The sequence below is a fragment of the Nannobrachium achirus genome (genome assembly GCF_963921795.1).
Source record: "Nannobrachium achirus genome assembly, chromosome: 23".
Classification (NCBI taxonomy): Eukaryota; Metazoa; Chordata; class Actinopteri; order Myctophiformes; family Myctophidae; genus Nannobrachium; species Nannobrachium achirus.
Window position 1 is genome coordinate 20,914,548 of NC_137830.1, and position 27,176 is coordinate 20,941,723.

Sequence of the window (27,176 nt, forward strand, 5' to 3'; positions counted from 1 at the left end):
ATTATTCTAAAATGAGCACAAGGTGAAAAATAGGGCGGCTTTTTTTGTGGCGTGTTGTTGGGGTCTCACACATGCACACACAACATGCATGATGCATGATCTCAGGGCCTCGAAACACCGACACACACATACCGGCACGCACGCACGCACGCACGCACGCACGCACGCACGCACGCACGCACGCACGCACGCACGCACGCACGCACGCACACAGTCTTGTCAGTAGATGTAAGGGGAGGTGACAGCAGAAGCAGTGGGAATGCCAGCCTGACTCCAACTCATTATCACTTTGGCCAAGACCTGTCTGCTTGTCAGGGACACAGTGAAGAGGGACACGCATGCACGCACGCACGCACGCACGCACGCACGCACGCACGCACGCACGCACGCACGCACGCACGCACGCACGCACGCACGCACGCACGCACGCACGCACGCACGCACGCACGCACACACACACACACACACACACACACACACACACACACACACACACACACTGCCATACACAAAGAACAGAACAGAGATTACTTGTGTATTACAGTACCAGACATTTGATTAGATTATTAATTTCCCTCTTGTACTATCTTACCAAATTCTTGGTTCTTCACTTTTCCTTCAGATGTTTTTTTTTTCTTCAATTGATGTGTGTCCCCGGTTACGACCAATGGAACTAACATTCGAACGAACTTCCCAGCAGCATCACAATGAACTCACTTCTCAAGGTTTTAATGAAAGATATTAACGTTATATCCAATATCTTAATGTGTCACCAATTATTACCCTCGTGCCCGCAGGTTGATAACCACTGTAATACTATACTTTGCAATTATCTTACTCTGACCCTAACGGCAATGCACTGAATTGTAAAATGTCATTAAAGCCTGGGGCGTGCACGTGTGTGTGTGTGCGTGTGCAGGAGGTGGTGGTGTCAGAGGAGGTGGAGCTGATCGTGGACAGTCTACTGGGCGTTCTGCTGAGAACCATCCTGGAGATCACCAACAGGCCCCAGCCTACAGGGGGCGCTACTCTCCGACTGCAGTTTCAGGACGTCACCGTACGTGCATTTGTGTGTGTGCACATATACTTGCACGTCTGTGTGTGCACATTTGGTTACTTTATGTACATTGTGCAGGACATGCAGCATGTATTGTATATACTTGCCGTCAGGCAGAAACTTTGTACTGTATCTCTATATTTCATGAATGCCTTACTTCGTCGTAAAAGAGTTTCCCAAAAAATAATTAAAAATAGCTGAGCTACAACTTCACAAGCTTGTAGATCTGCTATTTATCACTATTGCAATGTTGTTTTTGACAGCACATTTTGATTCAGTTTTAGTCATAGTCTTTTGAATAAAATGTAATTTAATTTTAGTCATAATTTAGTCACCTGAAAAGTATTAGTTTTAGTCTAATTTCAGTCGACTAAATATCATAAGTTTTTAGGCGACTAAATCTACAGTTGATTTAGTCAACTAAAATGTATTTTGGCAGGCCTTGATGGCATCATAATGACTGATTTTACACTTGGTTGCGTGCTGAGCTTGTAGATCTGCTATTTTCAGCACGCAACACCTGAGAGCAACCAAACATAAAATGACTCTTCTCCACTAGTCCCTCCCTAACGTTTTAGTCTAGTTTCTATTAACAGTATGCAGTGGTGTAAAGTAACTCAGTACATTTACTCTACAGTGCTGTACTTAAGTACAATTTTGAGTTAATTCTACTTTACTGTAGTATTTTGAATTTCCAATACTTTAACTTCTACTCCACCACATCTATTATATTGTACGTTTACTCCACTACAATTATTTTAAAACTTTAGTTACTTGTTACTTTTTAGATCTAGATTATTATTACAAAATATACATTACCCACATCAGCCCTATACATTTTGGCCATTTGCTTAGCAATCGCTTAGTTCAGTTGTTCTGAACTAACTCGAAGTGTGGTCCGAGGACTCAAAGGGATTTCTTGGGGGCAGGGGGCAAAACGAGTCAATATAGCATAAGGAGAGGCAGAAATCAATGACATGAGAACGTTTGAGAACCCACTGTCTTAGTTACTTTGAAGAGTTCTTTCCAATCAATACCCATATAGTGTAATAGTTCTCTAAAATCAATATTACTGTCTTGTCTTCTTGCTAGTTGTCATTGCTGTGTTGTTGAGCCAGCAATATTATCCTCGTCGACATGATAGCGATGGTGACTGCATTGATGAAAATGATAGAAGTAATTCTCCTTCTGTGTGTGTGTGTGTGTGTGTGTGTGTGTGTGTGTGTGTGTGTGTGTGCGCGTGCGTGTGTGTGTGTGTGTGTGTGTGTGTGTGTGTGTGTGTGTGTGTGTGTGTGTGTGTGTGTGTTTGTTTTGCAGGGGGAGTTTGTGGCGTGCCTGCTGGCTCTGCTCCGTCAGATGAGTGACAAACACTACCAAAAGCTGCTGCAGAAATTCACCAACAAGGATGACCTGAGGGTAGGAACGTGCACCTGTGTGTGCGTGCGTGCGCGCACGTGCATGCATGCATGCCTCTACAGTTTGTTAGCCACACAATCCTTTGTGAGATTGTTATTTTCACTGCTTTTTCAAATTCAAATGTTTGCACTTGTGCTCCTTAATCAAAATGAAATTTAATACAAAATATTTGTGGGGCATGTTATTACACCCGATGTGCAGGTTGGTGCCTTTGCATGGTTTCCTCCTCCATCTGTGTATGAATGGCAAACTAGTGGATCCTACACCGCTCCACCACTAGCTTGCGTGAAATGTGTGTGTGTGAATGGGTGAATGTGATCTATGTAAAGCGCTTTGGATAAAAAAGCTCTATATAAATGCAACATTTACCATTTTTGCACACACACACACACACACGCACACGCACACGGACAAAAATGTTCAGAAACAGTGAAAATAGCAGATCTACAAGCTTATAAAGTGCTGCATCGCGACGCGTTGTAGCTTGGCTATTTGCTTGACACTCTTGGCATTAAAGGTTCTACACCGTGCATTTGAAAATAATTAATTGCGACCGTAGGTCGCAGTTACTTGCACACTATCCAAACCTCCACCGGCTGTCCCTCCGTCACTCCCTCTGTCACACGTCACACGTCACACTTTTGCCCTGCTCATATCTCTGCAACCGTTGCCCCGATCCATGCCAGATTTTGCACACACACTCCTTGCCTGCCAAACTACAACCTCCAAGGACCCCCGGAGTTTCGGGGACCCCCAGGTCCCTGGGGGACCCCCAGGTGTAAAAAATTACCAAATGTGCAAAAATGACCAAATGACCACCCCAACGGGGCTGCTCACGGGGCATTCCCGGGGACCACCCACTCCTGGTGCTCCAGAACGGATGCAAAAGTGGTGGCGCCCCCAGTGGAGGACCCCCTGCCACTGCAGCTCACATAAAATGCCGTAACTCGGGCTAGGAGCGACCGGGAGAGCCGGGGCCGGTACCTATTCGTCCGCCTTGGCGGCGCGGAGACCCCACCCCTCATTTCTCACATGGCCCTCTAGCGCCACCATGAGGCCGATTCAGATTTTGCCCTAAAATCACGAAAATCACTACACAGTATGTCTACACTCATGTCAACAACATGGATCAGGAAGATTTTGGAAAAACACATTTTTGCTCTATTTATGGAGATAAGCGACCAACGGTCGCTTATCTCCCGATTAGGGAGTCTTACTGGTATAATATTGTTTATGTCCCAAAAAACGTTTTTCAAAAGGTTTGAGGCCAAATGACCACTCCTGAATACAGAGCCTCTGTCATTGGGAGGAATGCGCTATTGAGCCAGTTTCCTGCCCACCTCCTGCTTAGCAGGCCTCCCCAACCCTCTCCCAGCTCCTCCCTGCCTCCTTCTCAGGCCTAGCCCACCCCTCCCCAACCCCCACTCAGCACAGCAGTAGCAGTAGGTCCCTTTTGTGATGTCACAAAAGGGACCTAAAATCAGACAGCCATTCTGAGATCTGCTTACATAGATCTGCCCATAAACTGAGAAAGACACAATGGTCAGAAATAGGACTTTGTGAGGATAGAAGGTGCTGGTGGGACACCAGAAAAAAGACATAACAATATGAAAAATGAAAATGCATGGTGTAGTCCCTTTAAAGGAGCTAGTAGTTCACCCCCAAAATGACTTTTTTTCTATTGATTTACTCATGCCATGGAGACTAGAGTTCAATAATATTTTTTGGTATTTGTCACATTCCTAAGACAAAAATTTGATTCGAGTAAATTTACCCCCATTGATTCTGGATGGGGACCCGTTTCGAAACGGGTCCCCATCCGGGTCGTTTATTGTTATCACATTTTTGTCTTAGGAATGCAACAAAAAACTAAAAATATTATTGAACTCTAGTCTCCATGGCATGAGTAAATCAATAGAAAAAGTCATTTTGGGGGTGAACTACTCCTTTAAGTGACGAAAACAAAGTTGAAGTGGAGATATAAGGTTTCTGCCCGACATCAACCATCTATCTCTTGATTACTGCTCCAGAGTGATTCATTTTCTCGCTGTCTTCTTTCTCACCTCCTCTCCCATTTCCCGTCGGCCTCCATCTCTCTCTCTCTCTCTCTCTCCATTACCATCCAGCCCACCCACTCACATCAGCAACCATAATAACCTCAGAGAAGTGAGTGAGTCACCCACTGCAGTGGCAGAAACTCGTGCCGCGCACCCAGGGGCGTCACAAGGGGTAGGAAAGTGGGACTGAGTTACTGGGGCCCAAGGTGGAGGGGCCCTTATAACGTATATACAGCAGATATACAAGATATACAAGCTCACAGCGCGGCACCGAGTGCCGCGCTGCAAGCTTGTAAATCTGCTATTTTTTAAAAGTTGTGAAAATGTGTGAAAGTCTTTGAATATATGTATTTTTTAAGCGAACATTTCTAACTCAAATTTTGCTTCTGGGGGGTCCCTGGAACTAAATATTTTGAGATCGGGGTCCGTGGCCAAATATAATCTTGGGGGTCCTTGACATAGGTTTCTTGCACACATTTTCACGTTTTTTCAAAAATAGCAGATCTACAAGCTCACAGCGCAGCACTCTGTGCCGCGCTGTGAGCTTGTATATCTGCTATTTTTCAATAGTTAACATTCATGGGGGGCCCGCAGTGAATCCTTGTACCCAGGGCCCAGAATTTGGTGTGACGCCCCTGCGCGCACCTGCATTGTGATAGATGGCCGTGCAGTGTGCGAATGCTGTATCTCTCTCTCTAATGGACTCACTCATCCCCAGACATCGGCAGTGGGTGGGCTCACTCCCACACCGCTGACGTGGGTTCGAGGGAGGAAGTTTTGCTAGAACTTTTCACTGCAGCGAGAGAGACCAGGAGAAAGGGAGGCATTCATACTTTTTGTTTTGATGGTTTGTTTATACGGAGCCCCCCAGTGGCCACTGGAGGGAAACAAATATATATAATGCTAATTCATGGCCACGAAATAGTAATTGGTGGCCACGAAATACTAATTCGTGCCCACGAAATAGTAAATGGTGGCCACGAAATAGTAATTGGTGGCCACGAAATACTAATTTGTGCCCACGAAATAGTAATTGGTGGCCACGAAATACTAATTCATGCCCACGAAATAGTAATTGGTGGCCACGAAATACTAATTGGTGGCCACGAAATAGTATAGTAATTGGTGGCCACGAAGTAGTAATTGGTGGCCACGAAATAGTAATTGGTGGCCACAAAATAGTAATTGGTGGCCACGAAATAGTAATTGGTGGCCACGAAATACTAATTCATGCCCACGAAATAGTAATTGGTGGCCACGAAATACTAATTGGTGGCCACGAAATAGTAATTGGTGGCCACGAAATACTAATTCATGCCCACGAAATAGTAATTGGTGGCCACGAAATAGTAATTCGTGGCCACGAATTAGTGTTATATATTTTTTTCCCTCCAGTGGCCACTAGGGGGCTCCGTATGTTTATTTGTCCAAAGGCGATGTGTATTATGGAAGGGTTTCGGTGCTCAAACAACCTCAGCTGCTGCTTTTGGAAATAACAGTACTGTAGATACACGGAGGAGCTCCACTCTCTCCCAAAATGTAACAAATCGTCACTGTCGGGCAGAAACCTTCTACCTCCCAAGTTTCCAATTTCTATGTTTTTTCGTAAATTGAAGCCCTACTTCATCATACAAAAGTCGCACACAAAAGTAGTGAAAATAGCCGATCTACAAGCACACAATGCCTCACGACGCGAGGCGTTGTGTGCTTGTAGATCGGCTATTTTCACTATTTCAAATCGCTTTAAAAATGATAACAAAAAAAGAAACGGTTTTGGACATACAAGGTTTCCACCCGACAACGACGAAATAATGTTCTGGGTCACACGTGACCTTCATCTGACCGTCATCAGATGAAGGTCATCTCTATCTCCCTCTCCCTCTCTTTCGGAGAGAGAAAGAGATTGTGAGAAAACGCAGTCGCTGAGTTCACCCTACCGTGAACGGATATTGCTGTTCTGAGAATACATTATTGTCAGACTGTGAGGGAGGGGGAGGGGGAGGGGGGGGGGGGATGAGTGGGAGGCGCCTGTGGCAGCCATCGTTGAACGAAAATGAATATCGCCTTGACGCAGCGAGGGTGTTTATGTAAGATAGAGAGGAGGAGACCGCCGTAATCATGCAGCGTTCGTTTGATCCAAACTACTTTATCTGGTTGAGATGGATAGCCCAGGGAGGAGATCAACGCCTCTTTCACCACTTCTGATGAATATCCGGGGTTAAGCCTGCCGGGGCCTTTACAGTCGGTACTTAACTGCTTTAGTGATCTGGACCGTCCTGGGTGCCTATCCCGAACTAGTTCGGCTTTTAAAAAAAAAAAAAAATGTTGTAAAATGTATTTATTTTTTATTTATTTTTAGCCGGGCCGCCGGCCGTCATCTGTTTACACGGCCCGCGAGAGCGTCGCGCCGCCGATATTTACCATCCACTCCAATGCAATCCAGGATCTTTAGAGCTCATTTTCTCTGTTCCATGCATATCCATGAGGTGTGCAAGGTTTAATCATGGCTAAATCGCCGAAAATAGGGCTTCTAAAATGCTTGGTAACCAATTGCTAACTTCAAGCTAACTTCATCCTGTCCCTGTTGATGACACAAAGGAAAGTGTTCAGGCTTGTCATGGCTGCGCACGGCTTGTGCTGTTACAGCGCTTGTGGATGGGTGTTTTCTATGGCCACTGGGCGCCCTCTAGTGGTGAAAAGGTGTCATTGAAAGCGTTAATACACTGTTGCCAGATTTCGCGAGAGAAACAAGCAGCCAGATCGATGAAAACAAGCCCAAAATAGGCCACTATACGGCTGGTCAGTCAAACGTTAATTTTAGTCAAACTTAAAGGAGTAGTTCACCCCCAAAATGACTTTTTTCTATTGATTACTCATGCCATGGAGACTTGAGTTCAATAATATTTTTTAGTATTTGTCGCATTCCTAAGACAAAAAAAAAATATTTGAGTAAATTTACCACCATTGATTCCGGAATCAATGGAGGTACATTTATTGCAATCAAATTATTGTCTTAGGAATGCAACAACAAACTAAAAATATTATTGAACTCAAGTCTCCATGGCATGAGTAATCAATAGAAAAAAGTCATTTTGGGGGTGAACTACTCCTTTAAGTCTAATCAGTGGTTCTCAAACATATTTCACGTTTGGCACCCCTGAATTAATATGTATGGCCATGAACCCCATCTGATAATATTTTGTGCCAATGACCCTAATACAATTCAATTCAAAGGACCTTTATTTACAAGACGATTAGTTTTGTAAAATACAGATTGTATTTATTTTTTCCAGATTTTCGAATATCACATATGTATGTACATAGCATTAAAGTGGTTAAACTGAAGTATGCTCAAATAAGCAACTGCATTTCAGAAACATGCTCCAAAACGTAGTGACTTTACACTTTACAGTAAAGAAAGTCCAAAGTCACTTATAAAAAGCACACTTCCCAACACTGACTCTGAATCACTGTCTGTGACAATCTGTATTTGGTGACACTATTCGGTGTGTGTGTGTGTCTGTGTCTGTGTGTGTGTGTGTGTGTGTGTGTGTGTGTGTGTGTGTGTGTGTGTGTGTGTGTGTGTGTGTGTGTGTGTGTGTGTGTGTGTGTGTGTGTGCGTGTGTGTGTGTGCATACTGTTTGATTTATACTTAGTTGCTTGCCGGAAATAGCTGATATACAAGCTCACTATTGTGTATCGATGTGACACATTGGGGTTAACCAAATTCCCCAAACAATGGTAAAAGATTTACAAAATTGCTTTGTGTGTGTGTGTGTGTGTGTGTGTGTGTGTGTGTGTGTGTGCGTGTGCGTGTGCGTGTGCGTGTGTGTGTGTGGGGCTGACTGCTGCTTTGAAATGGATTAAAGACTCAGATGTGTTGTGTTGAGGTGACTACAAAGGCCTTGTCATTTACAGCAGTGACCTGAGGGATTATACACAGCTGAGCAGATGGGTAATTCACAGAGCAGTGAAACAGACAGCAGGCAAACTGCTTGCTTATATTGTTCCACCTCTCCATTTTACTGAGCAAATATCAACTCCAAGCCTGCGGCGATTCCACCCAAACTGACCTCGGAATAGGGCATTAACAACTTGTGATTGTTGCAAGTCGACTCGACTCAGTAAAAAGTTGAGTTGAAGTCGACTTTATCGTTTGATGACCTCATCACATCACACATGACCCCCCAGTTATTTTGGTGGGTCCCCATATGATTAACTTAATGTGAAACATTGTTATCTCACTCTGTAACTGTAAACAAACCAACATGAAGTTTAAGTGTATAGAGGGCATCTTCACATTTCTAAAGTGCCAATTTAAGGACTTTTTAATACCTCTAAAATGGCAAATTAAACATTGTCCAAATTGTGAAAATAGCCGATCTACATGGTCACACCGCCTTGCATCGCTAGGCGTTGTGAGCATGTAGATCTGCTATTTTCACAATAGAAAGTATTATTATTATCAACTTCGTATAATTTTTTTCAACTTTGACTTTCGACTTTCTCTGGTGGGAGTCGACTTGTGTAATGAAGTCGACTTGTCGACTTTTTCGTTGATGCCCTACCTCGGAAACCTTCTGTTGATAATACATACGGGAAAAGATATCGTTTTGAAAATGTCTGGGGAGAACGCACAGATTCTCCATGAGTTCGGGAGATTGTATGCATCGGCTTCTCTGATTGGCCCGTTGACGTAACCGATTGTCCGTTTTGAAACGTAAATCATTTATTTTTTGCTGAGATATAAACAACTGTAAATGTGCTGGAGTGCTGGCTGTGAGCCATTCAGGCCGCAGTGTGTCCATTCCCTGTAGTCTCACACAATCAAAGAGCGATTAAAAACTGTTCAGCCTTTGTTGCTTGTCTGCTCGGAACATTGCCAAATGCCTGCGTTTCATCTCCAATTTCAGTTTTAGCTGCACCACAAAGGCAGCGAGGGACCTATAATGTTGCACCCTGTTGGTGCTGTTGTCCCTAATAATCATCACATAGCGGATGTGGTTCTGGCTCGAGGCCCATCTCATCCCTCCTCACTCAATGATCTCCTCCCTGTCTGTCTCTGTTCGTCTCTGTCTGTCTGTCTGTCTGTGTCTGTGTCTGTGTCTGTCTGTCTTTGTCTCTGTGTCTGTCTCTGTCTCTCTATTGCTAAGTGGTCGCTTAAACCAGGGGTTCCCAAGCTTTTCCAGGCCACGGTCCCCATACTGTATACTGTAGCCTTTAGTTGTGGCTCCCCATATTGTGAAAAAACACAAATTGACAAATAGCCGATCTGCAAGATCACAACGCGTCACTTTGCAGAGTGTAGTTTTTTGAAACAATAATCATATGCATTGAATTTGAATTACAATATAGATAGAAAAACCTGTGCCTTGAACCAAATAAATATGCAAGGTGAGTGCATTTAATGGCAGCCAGTGGTAAGGTTTCTCCCCTGTGTGTGTGTGTGTGATCCAGGACTTCCTGCTCCAGATCTTCACAGTGTTCAGGATCCTGATCCGACCAGAGATGTTCCCTAAGGACTGGACCGTCATGCGTCTGGTCACCAACAAGTAAGACCTCTCTGTCACTCAACCTTGCCATTCACTCACAACCAGTAAACCCAGCACGCACTACATTATAATCGGCTTATTTTTAGGGTCAGCAAAGCCACAATCAGTTCAGGAGATCGGGAGTGATTATGTAGCAATATTATTATCCTCAATATCCTGTAGTGTGAGCTGCCCAAAGATCCAATCTTATGCCTCCTGGTTTACTCACAGGTGATCGGGGCCACCTACAGTATAATCTAAAATGGTTGATATTAATCCAGATTATTAAATTGGATGACTGTAGTGGCGGGACATTTGTATTTGCGTTTTTTTGTGAATTGCATTTTTCACTTTCAGAAATACTTTTGGTCATTGTCTAATCAGGCTTTTGTGAGCAACTGCTTGATTCAGTATTTAGATATTTCATATTCATTTTATCTGACAAGCCCCCTTCTTATACAAACCCATTGTAACTTCAAATACCAAACTGTCCTTGGTTCTGGTGACTGAAATGATCAAACTTTTTTTTGGGGAAATATCCCTTTAAGGATAACACATTGAGTGATTCTTCTTAATCATTTAGGTGACAGACGGGGGCCTTCCTCCAATCATGATCAAGTGGGGGCAGGCCTTGGTGCGCATAAGGCCCGCCCCCACTCAACCATGATTGGAGGAAGGCCCCACTCTATCCTGATTTGAGGCAAACTTGTCACCCAACAGTTTTTGAAACAGCTTTTTTCTCCTTACAGGGGATAAGGCTGAAGTCCAAATATGGACCAAACACTCTATAATAACTAGTACTATCAGAACATTGACCCATTTTGTTATTATTTGAATTAAATTAAATCACTTACTCTACCTTTAATGTGGCACGCTTCTGCAATATCTCCTTCTGTCTGTCTTTCAGTGTAATCATTACGACCGTCCTCTACCTTTCTGACGCATTGAGGAAAAACTTCCTCAATGACAAGTTTGACTACAAGGTAAGGACGGGCGAGTTGTACAGCGAGGTGCGTGCACACAGGTGGAAAAAGTTGCCTTTTTTTATCCATTAAGACCTGGAACCATTATTGTATGCTTTAAATATTAAAAAATAGCGGATATACAAGCTCACAGCGTGGCACCCTGATACATAATATTTCGAGAAGCGGCTAAATATATACAATGCTAGGGGTCCTTGACATGAAAAGGTTTGAGAACCACTGACATAGAAACATGCGTTTTTCAAAAACTTTAGAAGTATTTAGAAGACATTCATAGAATCGGATCAACAATATTCAAAGACATCCACACATTTTCAGGATTGTTCAAAAATTGCAGCTCTACAAGCTCGCAGCGCGGCACTCGTTGCCCTGCTGTGAGCTTGTATATATATTGTATATCTGTGTTCCAGGTAAGGTGTAGCAATACGACAATGTGCAAACATATTGTTAAAAGCCCCGTGTTAAATACCATTAGTAAAATTGTTGGCATCAAAATATACTTACAAAATTTAAGTATAGTAGTAGAGTAAATGTACTTTCTTTCCACCCCCATATGCTCGTGTGTTGTTTAAAGGTCCTCCGATTATGTATAGTAACGCACGCACGCACGCACGCACGCACGCACGCACGCACGCACGCACGCACGCACGCACGCACGCACGCACAGGGCTATTGCCAGGTTCTCAGAAGGCGTCCACAGTTCATCAAGCGAACTGAACTCAACCGGGGACAAAACATTTGTTTTCCGCCTGAGTGACTACATCCACCCCCCCCCCCCCCCACCCCCCCTCCTTAACTGCCTTTCACACATGCACTCTAAGTAGCCTTTTGTGTTTAGCAATTATGTTGTACTTAATAGTTATTGAGTGCTTACATGTCCCAGAGCACAATATGTTGTTGTTGTTGTTTTCATTTTAATAGGAGCGAGTGTGCAGTCACATCCCCTTAGTATTTTCTTAATTGAGATAAATAGGCAGAAGGATTACACCCGGTTGTTTAGAGCAGACTTAATCTGAAAATGCTCACAACGTGTCGTGATGTGATGCATTGGGAAATTGTAGATCGGCTCTTTTCAGCATGGGTGGGAGAGAACGCAATCGGGGGAGAATTACATTAGGACTGGATCGCAATCAAAACCTTTTTGGTATCATATCAATTATTTTCAGATGGATTAGACAGCTGAAACCTCCTCAGTGTTAATTTAACTTGACTATGTTATGTTATGGTGCGGCCGAAAGTAAATTATGTCAGGAGACATGGTCGGCCCTTGGGTCTTTTAATATTTTCTAATGTGGCCCCCTTTGAAAAAAGTTTGGACACCCCTGCTATAAGCAATCATTATTATTTAAATAACATGGGGACAAGCTTTTGTGTGATGTTTAATAACACTGTAGTACCACTCTTGTCACCTGCAGGTGTGGGACTCCTATTTCTACCTGTCTGTAATATTCATCAACCAGCCCTGTCTCCAGCTGGAGTCCTTCTCTCCCTCCAAGCGGAAGAGGACACTGGAAAAGTAAGTGTATGCAAACTCGCATACATGTACATGCGTGTACTGTGTACATAAAGGCATGTGCTTGCACACACACACACACACACACACACACACACACACACACACACACACACACACACACACACTGCATACACTTATACATGGACACACACACCTGATCTTGTTCTCTTTGTGTTCAGGTATGGAGATATGAGGGTCATGATGGGCTGTGAGATCTTCAGCATGTGGCAGAACCTAGGTGGGGATGTTTTATTATCATTATTTTATTATATTTTTATGTGGGACCCGTTTCAAATCAAATCAAATCAAACTGTATCTGTTGAGCACATTCAAAACAACCATGGTTGAACAATTAAGTGCTGCTCAAGTTAAGATGAAAAAAGAAACCAGTAAAACAGATCAGTTCATATCAAGACACGTATAGTTTTCTCAGGAATATTATGATTTAACGTGTGGAGTTGATGTATGGAATATTGTGTAGAACTGTGGTTCTCAAACCCCCAGATTGGTAAGAATTAAGGCCACAGACATATTGAACATTCTTGAACAATTGGGGACACTTTCTTTACATTTTTAACAAATCTTATCTTTTGGGGAACCCTGGCACAAAATCATTTCAGGTGGGGGTCCGTAGCCAGATGCATATGAAATTCGGGGGTCCCTAACATGAAAATGTAAAGGAGAATCACTGGTTTTGAATAATTGAGTCCTTAATCGGGATGGAATGCAGTAGCCTCTGGTTCAGACTCTGAAGCCATGAGCCCTTGTTTCCAGTGTTGATTTCGTCGACTAAAACTATGACGAAAAATGTTTGTCGACTGCGTTTTTTTCACTGACGAAACCGAAATAAAAACTAAGGTGTGATGACTAAAACTAAGACTTAATATATTGACAATTTCGTCAACAAAATAAAAACTAGACTAAAACGTTAGGGAGGGACTAGTGGAGAAGAGAGTCATTTTATGTTTGGTTACTCTCAGGTGTTGCAATGCATGCTGAAAATAGCCGATCTACAAGCTCACAACGCTGCGACGCGTTGTGAGCTTGTAGATCTGCTATTTTCAGCACACAACCAAGTGTAAAATCGGTCATTACGACGCCATCAGGGCATGCCAAAATACATTTTAGTCGACTAAATCAACTGTAGATTTAGTCGCCTAAAATCTTATGATATTTAGTCGACTAAAATCAGACTAAAACTAAAACTTTTCAGGTGACTAAATTATGACTAAAACTAAAATACATTTTATCTCAAAAGACTATGACTAAAACGAAATCAAAATTTGCTGTCAAAAACAACACTGCTTGTTTCCCCTGCAGGGGAACACAAGCTAAACTTCATCCCGGCGATGATCGGCCCCTTCCTGGAGGTGACACTGGTTCCTCAGCCGGACCTGAGGAACGTCATGATCCCCATCTTCCATGACATGATGGACTGGGAGCAGAGACGCAGTGGAAACTTCAAACAGGTACATGGCTCACCAGGAGCTGGTGGCTGATCTGAACTAGAATCACTGTTATGTGGTGACCATTATCATCGCTGTCAGGCGAAAGCAGGGACGTGCTGGGCCCCCGATTCAGCCCGGGAAAAAGAGTTGGAGAGGCCCTCATTACGCACTATAGAGAGAGATCTCTATCCATAGCGCTGCTGCTACTCAAAGATTTGCCATTTCAGATCATGACAAGTGACAAGTCAGTGGGACAATTACATGAGTTATATTTCGTCGTTGTCGGGTGGAAACCTTGTATGTCCAAAACCGTTTGTTTTGTATTTATCATTTTTAAAATGATTTAAACTAGTGAAAACAGCCGATCTACAAGCACACAACACGTTGTGTGCTTGTAGATCTGCTGTTTTCACTACTTTTGTGCAATGGCCTTGTATGATGAAGCAGGGCTTTGCTTTGCGAGAAAAAAGAAATTACATTTGAAACTTGGAGATACGAGGTTTCTGCCCAACAGTGACGATTTACTTTCCAGCCCCCAAAATGGAACAAAGGCCTACATTTTATTGAATTTTTTGTCCTAATGGCCGGCCTGGACCGGCAGTTCGGGAGTTGTCCCGCTTTTCCCAATGGCCAGCACGTCCCTGGGCGAAAGGAAACCCTGTATGTGAAAAGAAATGGAAAGAGGAAACTGTTAATACTTTTCATTGGTTACATGTTTATAAAACCCACAGAAACACTTAACCAGTGTTCCTGTTATGAGTGTGTCATAAATATGTGTAACGACCAGGATTCGAACTCGGGTCTCCCGCGTGAAAGTCCAATATCTTAACTATTAGACCAAAGGGGCATCCCTATGGACTGGGGAGATTAATTAGAGTTCTGACGTCATCAGGCTGGGGCAGTGAGTCGCTCTGCTACATTATGCAAACATGTTGAATCATTTTCAGAAATGTTCCGAAGAAGAGAACATAGCCGATCTACAAGCTCACAACTTGTCACGATGTGACGGATTGTGAGCTTGCAGATCGACCCACCAGCAAGTCAAACCCTGAATAAAGCTGCCGTGATTCTGATTGCGATTCCTGATCGTGATTTCCTAACTGTGATGTGTGACTGTGCTTCAGGTGGAGGCCAAGCTTATAGACAAGCTGGACAGCCTGATGTCTGAGGGCAAAGGAGACGAGACGTACAGGGAACTGTTCAACAGCATGTGAGTCCCTGCCACCCACCCAGAGAGAGAGAGAGAGAGAGAAAGAGAAAGAGACACACACAGATACCAGAGGGAAAAAAAACCTGTTGCAGGAGGGAACAAGGGGGAGAAAGGGATTGAAAGAGGGATGAAAAGTAACGGCTGACTGAGATATCGGCCAACTAACTACTAATTGATTCTCTCCCCCACTCCTCCCAGAAAATCCAACCCTGGAGATAACTGCCACTTTTTTCCTGATTGAATAATCAGATTACGTGTAATATATATGTCACGGTTTGTTAGAGAAACAGGACGGTCGAGAAACGGAGCACTCGTCGTGCAGCACGGGGCGGAACGGAGCCGCTCGATTGTCCACGACATTGCAAGCGGCGCGCAGGCCAGCGGACCTTGGTCCTGCTCTTCGCCCCCGAGCACCGCAGGTGCGAGTGGCCGCGAAGAGCGGGCCAGGGCCGGCCGCGCGAGTTACGAAGCCGTGGTGAATGCAATCGTTATATTTATGCCCAGGCCGTAAGGCCTGGGCAAGCCCACGATAAACGCCCTGTCCAAGTGACTACAATGGAGCTAATGGCTAGGCTAGGCTAGGCTAGGCTAGTAAATAAAGAAAGAGTCGCAAACGAGTGACGTCAGCGCCTTCACTAGTGAATGGCTGTCGCATTATAACTCTATGGGCTGTCGTCGCCACCTGGTGGTGATTGGTGTGTGGTGAACGACAAAACAAGCGCTCTTACATAGAACGTCCTGAGTTACCCAAACATCCGGTAACATATATATACATCAGGGTTGCCCACACTTTTTTGACTTGAAAACTACTTTTAAGAAGACCAGATGATCTAAGATCTACTCGCCCAAAAATGATTATCCCATTGCTGAAAAGATTTGCCTGAGGGGGCTTTAGAGCCGTAGGTTTTCAGGTTCTTTCCCTCGCAAATTAAATAATATACTACTGACGTTTTGCTCGCAAAACACTCAACACACTTGAAAACAAAACATTGCATTGCCTACTATAGAAGCCATGGCGTGAAGGGAGCCGATAGGCCCTTCTTGATGTCAATCTATCAGGTCACCTTAATCCAAGTGGCAGATGCCAAAAAGAGGAGTTTTGTGATTTTTGTTTATAAATATTTGGTCTATTTGCACAGCCTTTGTGATCCACTGGTAGATCTACCCCTGCTGTACATAATATACAGTACAGTATATGACAATAGCCTGGATGCAGCCAGTGCATAGAGTAGACATACAACCACACATAGCACGTAGCTCCCTGTTCCGTGCATTTACGTCCACTAATGGGGTATTAAACAGCCTCGGTGCGGAAGGCTGTCGCTTGCCAAAAAGAATAGACGTGCTCTCGTTGGCAAGCGACACTGCCGTACTACGGCGCGTAAATAAGGCTTTTTTGCTCACCAGAGGTAAGTGATACTAGTGTCTAGGGGGTGAAAGCTCCGCTCACATTTCATCCGTCACACACAATGTCCTCCTTGGCCAGTCGTCCTCTCGCACCCTGTCCACCCCTCCCACGATCTGTATGTGCACCCGGGTTTGTGCCCCTGCATGTTGTGGTGGGATGTCCCAAGTGTTCATACGGTGTGTGCTTGCGCCTGTGTGTATGTGTGTGTGTGTAGTGTATGTGTGTCCTTGCTTTTTTTGTGGTGTTTTGTGCAAGTTCACATTTTCCTTGTCCGTACACAGTGGCAATTTATGGACAAAACACTAAACAAAATCATAATATTTTCATTTCATATTGTGATCGCTCTGTCCAATTCACAAACTCATTCTATTATGTCCTGAGATGAAGAAAGAGGCCACACTACTCACCCACGAAGTAACAACTTATGACAAGAAACCAACATTTCGTGCAATTATCATGCATTGACAATATATCAAGATCTCCCTTCCATGGAACAGATGCCACATTTTAATGCTGTTCTCTTGTTAGGCTATTCAGATTCAAGTGTGTTTTAATTATTGTTGTACATCATGAATTTAGAAAATATTTTTTGGTGTTATGGTGGATTCTGTACCTGACCTTGAGGTTACTTTATTCTTCCCTTTGGGAATGTACTCCTGGTTTATGTCCAGCTGCCACATAAAAATACATACACAGTCTGTCTTATCAAGTGTATTTCTAGTATTGACCGCTGTAAAACTAGTGGAGGCATCGTATTGTCACTCACATTTCTGCACTCTAGAGAAACGGAGGAACCTTTGCAGGGCATTTTCTCTGCTTTGGGTATTCGTTCGTTTGGTTTAACAAGTCTCAAATGGACACATCATATTTTCCGATTTCATTAAATGACACATCATTTGAAAGCTTACATTCTGTCTTTCATAATATGTAAAAATCTGAAAACATATTGACAATGCATGATAATGGCCTGCCGCTTCCCAAGATTGCGGACAAACCTCCTCCAATGGAACTCAATGGAATGTGTCAATGTGAGGTTCATTCTTTGTTTTGACCTTTGTCTGGTCAAAACGTTGGTTTCTTATCATTAAATCGTGGCTACTAGTTCATCTCAAATCTTCTGCACCGTGGTCAGCACCTCAACAATATTGGTGTGTGACTTCTTGCTTGTTTGTTTTCCACTTTCTCTGTACATTATGTCCACCAAAAAGTCCTTGGAATAAAAACGTCCTCTTGATGTGTGGCTAACTGGCTATAGTTAAAGGTTTACAGTGGTGGAAGTACATACACTCAATGCTGTGCAAAGTACAATGTCGAGTATTTCCAATTGGGTAATACTTTTACTTCTCCTCCACTACACCTCTGAGGCAAATTTTGCACTTTCACTCCACTACAATTATTTAAAAATGTCACTTACTAGTTATTTTTCAGATTTAGATCATTATTACAAAACATGCATTAAATACTTGCCATAGGCCATGTTTTACTTTTTTCTTTTTTTTTTGAAAATAGCCGATCTACAAGCTCACGGTGCAGTGCACACGTTGTGAGCTTGTAGATCTGCTATTTAAAAAGTAATACAGGCCTTTTACATGCAACATACTGTAGTATTTTTATATTGTGGTATTGCAACTTTTACTTCTCAGTACATCCTCTGCCACTGAAAAATTATGACTCGGCCAGATAAGTATTGTTGATCAGTATCTGTCTTATTGGGTCAATGGTTAAAAGTAATTTCCCGTCTGGGATCACTACTAAATACACCTTTATTCACTTCTTTAATTGTTTCATCGTCTTTTCGTAGTCGATCACTACCTTCACCACCCTCCATCATGCTGTATAGTATGTGGTACATTACAGAGAGAATTGCAGAATTTGAAATGCATAATTATGCAGAGTAGTAGATGCGGTTAAGCGTTCAAGCAAGTGTAATATTATTATTCTTACCCAAACTGTAAATCAATTATTTGTTGATGGTTATATTCCACATGTAGATTTTTATTTATGGTTTTATAATTTATATATATATTTTTAATTATACATTTTTTACGTTTAGTTTGTTAATTTCCCCACTGCTGCTGACCCCACTAACCCCTGAACTAACCTGTGTGAGTGTGTGCTGATATTAATCCTATTAATATCAATTTGTTCCGCCTATGCACCCCGCCTGGAGTAGAATACCCCTGTTTGGTCCGTACCCTAGGTAAGATGCTCTCCTCTTCGCTCTCTTGATGTGCGTGTGTGTTTGTGTTTGTGTGTGTGTGTGTGTGTGTGTGTGTGTGTGTGTGTGTGTGTGTGTGTGTGTGTGTGTGTGTGTGGACGGGTGGAAACAGGGAGGTGTGGGTGGGGGGCCGGGCACAGGGAGAGATGGGTGGCATCAGGGTGGGCAAACAGGCGCCAGCAGGAGCTGGCCAAACCCGTGGGGTCCGTAGATCCTCAAACCTTTTCATGTCAGGGACCCCCGAATCCATATGTATTTGGCCACGGACCTGCTTCTGAAAAGATTGTGTGCCAGGGACCCCCATAAGAGAAGATTAGAAATGTTCAAAAGTATTCAAAATCAGACCTAAAGTACAAGCTTGCAAAGTTTCTCTTTTTTTATAGCTGAAGTAGGCTATAAAACCAGACATCCCAACTTTGATATCAGCATTTCCGGGAGGTCCCCTGTGCACGTGCGCCCGAAAAAATATCGTTTTTTTCTCGGATTTTACTAATTTTTCTACGGTTAAAAATTGTTAAAAACTGTTAAAAATGGTTCTGCATGGCGGCGGAACCATTTTAGGCTTAATATAATCGGGTTAATTTATAGCATGATGTCTTTCTTACCTCCCCGTATTATTCCGAATTTACCACGACTCTGATTATAATACGACCCCTATTTTTCGAATATCATTTTGAGAAAAAAAAATATTGAAGACAAAATAAAGTTATTTATAAAGAAAAACTTTTTATAGCACCACCCATATAGGATGGAGTGCCGACTGGAGACGTTCTTTTTGTGACACCATATTTCTTGGCCGCTTGGCGGTTGTTTGTTGACTCTGCCGCGTTGATAACCATTAATTTAAAGTTGGCATCATAACTTCGCCTCTGTTGTTTGCTTACTTGTCCAGCTTTAGAGCCACTTTGTTCAAGACGGTCGCGTTGTTGTTGTTCCTCCATTTTACGTCACAGCTGACTGAGTACATGCGTGCACGTGTGTTCCCTGTTTTGATTCACTTGCCTACTGCGGTTACTTCAGTAATGCCGTACCGGCGCCATCTGCTAGCGCGGATGTGTAATTACAATGGAAAATGTCTAAGCGCCGAATATAAAACAACTCTCTATTTTGAGGATATGTTTATTAGAATAAAATATCGTGGTATATTCGGGCCAATACGGGTATTTGGGAGAAAGTTCTGTCACTCTCACAGTGAGACACACACAACAGCCTGCCTGCAGGCCGCCATGCGTCGCACAGGCTAACGCACTGCAGCTATATGTCCAGTTGTATGTCCAGCGAAAAAGAACCGAAAGTTGTGAAGTACTGTTATTTTATTCATATTAAGCAGCTGTCAAAACCTGTCTGTTTACTGTTATGAGCTGAATATATCCTTCGCGCTTAATGAGAACCCAGTCTCTGCATCTGAGACCAGTGGTTGGTCACTTTTAGACGCCCACATCTCCCACAATCATTCATTTGCCAGATTGACAGTTCGACGACGAATGAGAACACATTTATTTGCATCGCGGGTTGCAGATCCGGTTCTAGACCGGATCCAGATGGATATGGCAGGCATTTGCGGGAGCGGACGGGATTTCCGGGAGGTTCAGTGCCACTCGCGGGTGTGCGGGAGGAGACGTTGATTTCCGGGAGACTCCCGCAACATCCGGGAGACTTGGGATGTCTGTAAAACATTGTTCAAGTGGTTAATACTGACTCCACTTATAACAACTGCTGTGGGGGATGTTGTGAGCATGTGAGGGAGGAACTGGACGGACATTTGGCTCCTACTCGGTTAAAAGGAAAACACTGAAAAGAAAACCCAGTTATTGGCTGGCAGAACTGTGAAATCATAATCAGCTATTATTTGGAGCGCCTACTCTGTTGTGAGTTGTGACAAGCTCAACAGGCTGTCAGAAATGTGATAAAAACACAGCAATCAGCTATAGCTACTGGTTCCGCAGAATAATGAGAACCAGCTATGCACAAGAGTGAAAATATTTGGAGGAAACCTCTTCCTTGCCGTTGTATTTATGGATCCCACAACATTTACCTGTAGAAATGTGAAGCTTCTAATAATCGAACTGTCTCAATATGTAGAAGGGAAAAAAATAACGTATCTTATTTTGCTTGTTTTCTCGCTTTTCACGACGGACGACTTTTCTTGCAGGCCTTCCCTCTGGACCCTGACACGATTAACTGTGTAAATGCGTAAATTAAACGTGTACATGGCTCGGAGAAACAACTTTGTAGATTAAGAGCCACTGTGGCCTGCTGGCTAAATCATTAACTATTTCCATGCCACAGAGGTAGATTGACGAGAATCATTGAATCGCCGTCAGTGCCAATGACGGCTTTTGACGAGAATAATAAAAATTGATTATTCTTTTTTCTTTTTTTTTTTTTAAATATGTCAAAATGACCTGAGATCAGAGAGATGCTTTTCTCTGTTTGTGTGTTGGCTCCCTCATTTAGCTGATTGAGAAAATGTGTGTCCATTCTAGTGGATGGACACTTTTTTTGTTTCATTTAGCTCTATCTCTGGAACCATTTGTCTGATTGACAAAATTATTTTTGCCACTGAATCACAACAACTGTGTCCGTTTCTGTGGGGGAAAAAAACATTTTTTTTCATTGCATAGTAAAGAAAAACATACAAAATCCTGGCACAGCTACCTTGGGGCCATTTGGCCCTGGCATGGAAAGTGTTAAAGTAGTTTTATATGTGTAAGACAGATGTGTCATGAACTACTTGAACCCTAGTATCCCTATTCTGGGTGGAACGTTAACCTGAAAATACAGTAGCAGATCTGTTGATCGGTTATTTTCGGCAAATAGTTTGGTGTAGATGGAAATAAATAACAGAAAAAAACAGTGAGAAGACAGAGTGAAAGGTCAAGAATTGTCAATTTAAGTGGTTAAATGCCTGAAAATACACATTAACATGAATCCAAAATACACTGATGAACTGTCAGACAATGAAACTATCGGTATGTGGAATCTATGAAAAAAGTTGTGGGGGTCTCTGCTACATCTTTCTCTCAGCTAAGGGGTCCTTGCGATGAAAAACATTGAAGACCCCTGCTCTAGTCAGCACAGAGAGGACCTCTGGCATACTGCATGCGTGTTTGGGACTGTCATTAACTTACGTTTTATTTAAATGTCTCCTCTATTTTCGTGTCTTTGTTCTCGTCTGAACTGTGTCTGACTTCTCGGTCCTCTTTTTGTCTCTTATTCCCACTGTCACTGTTGTGACAACACTGTTTCTCTCCGTCTCTTTTTCTTTCTCTCTCCTACTGTGCCTCTATCTCTCGGTCTCTCTTTCTCTCTGTCTCTCTCTCCATGCTCTACAGCCTGTTGAAGAAGATAGAGAGAGAGACGTGGAGAGAGAGTGGCATCTCGCTGATTGCTACCGTCACTCGACTAATGGAGAGACTGCTGGACTACAGGTTAGGACTGACTGGCACGCACGCACGCGCGCGCACGCACGCACGCACGCACGCACGCACGCACGCACGCACGCACACACACACACACACACACATTAAGATTGAAATACACAACCACACAGATTTCTTCAAATCCTGTTTACAGTACATACTGTACTCATTTGAGAGATGCACACGTCGAACACTGGAGTGGCTCTTGATTGTGTTGACAGCTGTCAGCATGTCACGCCTTTAATCAGCGACGTACAGCAGCTGTGATGAATTGCTTGTGTCCTTCACAGGGACTGTATGAAGCTGGGTGAGGTGGATGGGAAGAAGATTGGATGTACGGTCAGTTTGCTGGTGAGTAGACAGTCAGACTGACAGACTGACAGACTGACAGACAGACAGACAGACAGACAGACAGACAGATAGGCCTTTATTAATCCTAAGGTAAATCGAGTAAAACAAGTACATAGAAGTGGTAATAACAAAGGATAACAAAGTAATATAAAAGACAGTATAACATGCCTTAATATCCCTCAGGGGCGTCATTTGGGTTCTCAGGGGGTGGCAGTTAACACCCCCTAGTGTTCACATTTAACCTCAAATTCAGTTATTTTATGCATATTTTCACCAACTTTGATGATTTCAGATCAACGCTGAGTGCATCTCAATCCATGCCCATGTGACATACTGTATATATTTTCATATTGTCTACAACCATACATTTATTAACCACTTTCAACCTTGCATCCCTGTTTCACGTTTTGCCGCGCTGTGAGCATGTCGATTCTCCATTTTCGCTATTTGGGAAACGGGTTTTGGGCCCTAAATTATGCCATCTCTCCCGGAAATGATGACTTTAGGCAGTCTTTCTGAAAATGACAAAACCATGACTCCATTGAAGTTCGAAACTAGGCCCCAAAGCAGAATTAATGTCACAAGAGCAAACAACTATAATTTCTAACGACCACAATTTCTGCGATGGACACAGATGGGCTTACAATGCATCGCATCACAATGACATGCGTTGAGATTTTTTGAAAATGTTTGTTTAAAGCATACTGTAAGCATAAGTTAATGTAATCTTGGGGATGCTGTGGTACGGTACCCCACTCATCCATTACTCTCACATATGAGACATAATAGCATGCTCCAACCTATGCTGTTGTTGTTGTGATGATACACCCCCCCCCCCGTCTTATATAACAGTAGCCATCTGTGAGACCACCTGGGCTCGTAGGCAGAAAAGCCAGGAAGTCAATGTTATTCAGCAGTGCAGAAAATATTTTTGTATGACAGTCTCTCTCTCTCTCTCTCTCTCTCTCTCTCTCTGTATCTGTCTCTGTCCATCTCTCTGTCTGATTTTCTCTGTCTCTCTGTCTGTCTGTCTCTCTCTCTCTCTCAATCTTAATCGAGCTCCTTCTTTGTTTGTTTACTTTTCCAGAACTTCTATAAGACCGAGTTGAACAAAGAGGAGATGTACATTCGTTACATCCACAAACTCTATGACCTGCATCTGAAAGCCCAGAACTACACAGGTGTGTGTGTGTGTGTGTGTGTGTGTGTGTGTGTGTGTGTGTGTGTGTGTGTGTGTGTGTGTGTGTGTGTGTGTGTGTGTGTGTGTGTGTGTGTGTGTGTGTGTGTGTGTGTGTGTGTGTGTGTGTGTGTGTGTGTGTGTGTGTGTGTGTGTGCGTGCGTGCGTGCGTGCGTGCGTGCGTGCGTGCGTGCGTGCGTGCGTGCGTGCGTGCGTGCGTGCGTGCGTGCGTGCGTGCGTGCGTGCGTGCGTGCGTGCGTGCGTGCGTGCGTGCGTGCGTGCGTGTGTGAGAGCTTTGTGAGTTTGTAGATTATTTTTATTTTCAAAAAATATATTCACTAATACATTCATATATAAAATAAAGTATATGACATATCCCTATATATCCCCAAAATGGAAGCAAAATTAAGGCCCGTGCACACATCTTCCCGAGGAAGACAGTCGACTTGACACATGGCTTGTGTGTGCCTCCCAAACTGTAGGAGGATGAGCGCGCCAACCTTTAGGGTTTACGAGACAATTAAGTCACACAAGTACTGTACTGTTGGGACAAATTAAGTCACTAATAAATGTATATAAATTAAACTATATGACATATCTCTTAGCAAGATGGAAGCACACGATCCCTGATGAAGCCGGTCGATTTGCCAAAGTATAGCTATACAACTGTGCAGACGTGCAGAGAATATCAAAGAGGCAGGGGCTGAAATATCTAAAAGGGCCTTTATGTTTTGGTGAAAATATTAAAAAAAAAACAGACCTCCAAGCTCACACCGTGTCGCCCTGCAACGCGTTGTGAGCTTGCAGGATGGAGGGCGAGTTCTTATCGCGTCCCCGTCCTGTCCCACATACCCATGGAGGGGGGCCGCGGCCCCTCAAGGGACGCAGGTGAAATGTTAACCTGCCGACGATACGGAGCGCCGGGAGGCAGCACCTAAACCAAACTTTGACCCTAACCCTAACCTCAGTAAAACTAACGCAGGTGAAAATCTAACCTGTCACGATGCTCCATTCCGCCGCGGGTGAATATCTAACCCTCTGCGATGCTCTGGTCCCACCGCGGGTGAATATCTAACCCTCCGCGATGCTCTGGTCCCACCGCGGGTGAATATCTAACACTCCGCGATGCTCCGGTCCACTGCGGGTGCTGTGGGACGTGACAGGGCCGCGAGAAGATCTCGGCTCCGGCTCCGGCTGGCTTGGAGATCGGCTATTTTCACTACTTGCATTCATGGTCTGGAGAGGGCACTTTTTTAGACGGATAAAAGGGCAGGGGCTCAAGCCCCCTTTGATGTGTGCACGTGCCTGCAACTGTGTGTGTTTTTATATTCCAGAGGCCTCCTACACCCTGCTGCTCTATGATGAGCTGTTGGAGTGGTCAGAGCGACCGCTCAGAGAGTTCCTCAACTATCCCATGCAGAGCGAGTGGCAGCGCAAAGAATACCTCCACCTCACCATCGTACAGAACTTTGACCGGGGGAAGGTAAAAGCATTTCTCCTGTTCTTTCTTATCATTAACAATAGCGAAAGTAGCGAATCTATAAAGCTCCCAACATTAGAACGTAAAAAAAAATATGGACAAAGTTACGCCATTGGTTTCTACAGACCCGTATTGATGCCAGTTTTCCAACGATTTCAAATCCGCTATTGTTCTATATCCGGTCTGAAATGCTAAGGGAAATGAATGCCTGAGAAACATAGCCTACTCTATCATAAATGTTAAAATAGTTTACTAAACGCGTAATTTACTCATGTCCGCCCAAAACCTCATTGCCTCACATTGGGACAGATTCATCTGAAACATTAATCTGGTCGTGAATAATGTGTAAATAAAGTGACCAAATCCGTATAATTTGTAGGCTAAAACTGACGTGAAATTCACCAAGCAGTGCGTATGTCCCATATTGTGCGGATCACAGGTGTATATCATGATGAATGCCGACGGCTGCCAGTTGAGTGTAAAATCACAGGCGCTCCTACCATACTACTTATTGGAAGGAGCGCTTACCTACCATAGATGGTACTAAGCCTGACTCAGCACCTTGTAGTCTGCTCTTGGAACGCCCCATTTCCCAAATCTCGATATTTCGATGTCCTGCTGTTTCGATTCCCCCGTACTCATCATGATGACATACCTTCATGTTTTGGGGGGAGGTGAAATCACACCACAGCACCCCATCTTTAAAGTCACGCGTTCAACAAGAGTTACATCTCCTTTCTCTCTCCCTTTCCTCTAGAGGTGAACCGATTGATCGGTTCCGATATCAGATCGGCCGATCAAGGCCGTATCGGTTTTGATCGGTGTTTCCATAATTGGATCAAAGCGAGCCGATCAAGGGATTGAAGCAAAAGGGACGTTGACGTTCGATTCACGTGCGCGTTGTGCATGCGTGCTTCTGACGAAGGAGAGCTCTGTTCTCCTCTCTTCTCTGTGTGTGTGTGTGTGTGTGTGTGTGTGTGTGTGTGTGTGTGTGTGTGTGTGTGTGTGTGTGTGTGTGTGCGTGCGTGCGTGCGGCTCCATGTTCACTTCTGTCTGTGAGCCACTTAATCCCCCCCTCCTCCCACACCACACACAGACATGCACCGAAGAAAGGGGGACAGAGTGAGATGAAAGCTGTTTGTTTTAAACATATTGGATACACCATTGGAATAGTAGCCGACTTCTACCTTTGTAGGTGTTGACTTCTCAAAGTAAAATCCACGATTTGAGTGATCAGATGAATGCGTTTTCAGCTGTGTTGTTGGGTTAACGAGGCTCCGCTCGTGTCTCTCTCTCTCTCTCTCTTTGGGTTAACGAGGCTCCGCTCGTGTCTCTCTCTCTCTCTCTCTCTCTCTCTCTCTCTCTCTCTCTCTCTCTCCCCCGCTCGTGTCTCTCTCTCTCTCTCTCTCTCTCTCTCTCTCTCTCTCTCTCTCTCTCTCTCTCTCTCTCTCTCTCTCTCTCTCTCTCTCCCCCGCTCGTGTCTCTCTCTCTCTCTCTCTCTCTCTTTGGGTTAACGAGGCTCCGCTCGTCTCTCTCTCTCTCTCTCTCTCTCTCTCTCTCTCTCTCTCTCTCTCTCTATCTCTCTCTATCTCTCTCTCTCTGCGACGTGAGAGAAGAGAGAGAGGCTGTAACGTTGCTGTTAAACTTAATTCCAAAAAACATAATTCCAAAGTCATTGGAGGACAACAGTTGGAGGTAGTTGTTGTCGATCTAAGGAGAACGTTTGTAGTTCCCTTATATAGTTTAAAACAGTCATTTCCACAGGTGCTAACCATTAGCACTAGATGTAAGGAGGATGAAGCGTTGCCATTTAGTTTCTGCGACAGAAACAAGCAAACAGGTCTATAAAAGTGTTGCCATATCCTGTTTTTTCCAGCAAACAGGTCTATAAAAATAAAAAAC

General features: G+C 43.7%; 1 protein-coding gene across 2 annotated transcripts in view; it reads left to right on the forward strand.

Annotated features, from left to right (window-relative positions):
* Positions 1-27,176, forward strand: part of dock4b (dedicator of cytokinesis 4b) — a gene marked incomplete at both ends in the record, with an annotated part of 311,706 nt that overhangs the window by 221,145 nt on the left and 63,385 nt on the right. For both annotated transcript variants that reach the window (XM_080753915.1, XM_080753916.1), the window contains 13 exons: positions 920-1,057; positions 2,375-2,473; positions 9,988-10,082; positions 10,969-11,044; positions 12,460-12,560; positions 12,740-12,798; positions 13,881-14,029; positions 15,133-15,218; positions 18,800-18,826; positions 22,180-22,275; positions 22,557-22,617; positions 23,705-23,798; positions 25,129-25,277. In XM_080753915.1, the coding sequence (XP_080610041.1) occupies positions 920-1,057; positions 2,375-2,473; positions 9,988-10,082; positions 10,969-11,044; positions 12,460-12,560; positions 12,740-12,798; positions 13,881-14,029; positions 15,133-15,218; positions 18,800-18,826; positions 22,180-22,275; positions 22,557-22,617; positions 23,705-23,798; positions 25,129-25,277 (1,230 nt within the window). The remainder of the gene's footprint in view (positions 1-919; positions 1,058-2,374; positions 2,474-9,987; positions 10,083-10,968; positions 11,045-12,459; positions 12,561-12,739; positions 12,799-13,880; positions 14,030-15,132; positions 15,219-18,799; positions 18,827-22,179; positions 22,276-22,556; positions 22,618-23,704; positions 23,799-25,128; positions 25,278-27,176) is intronic.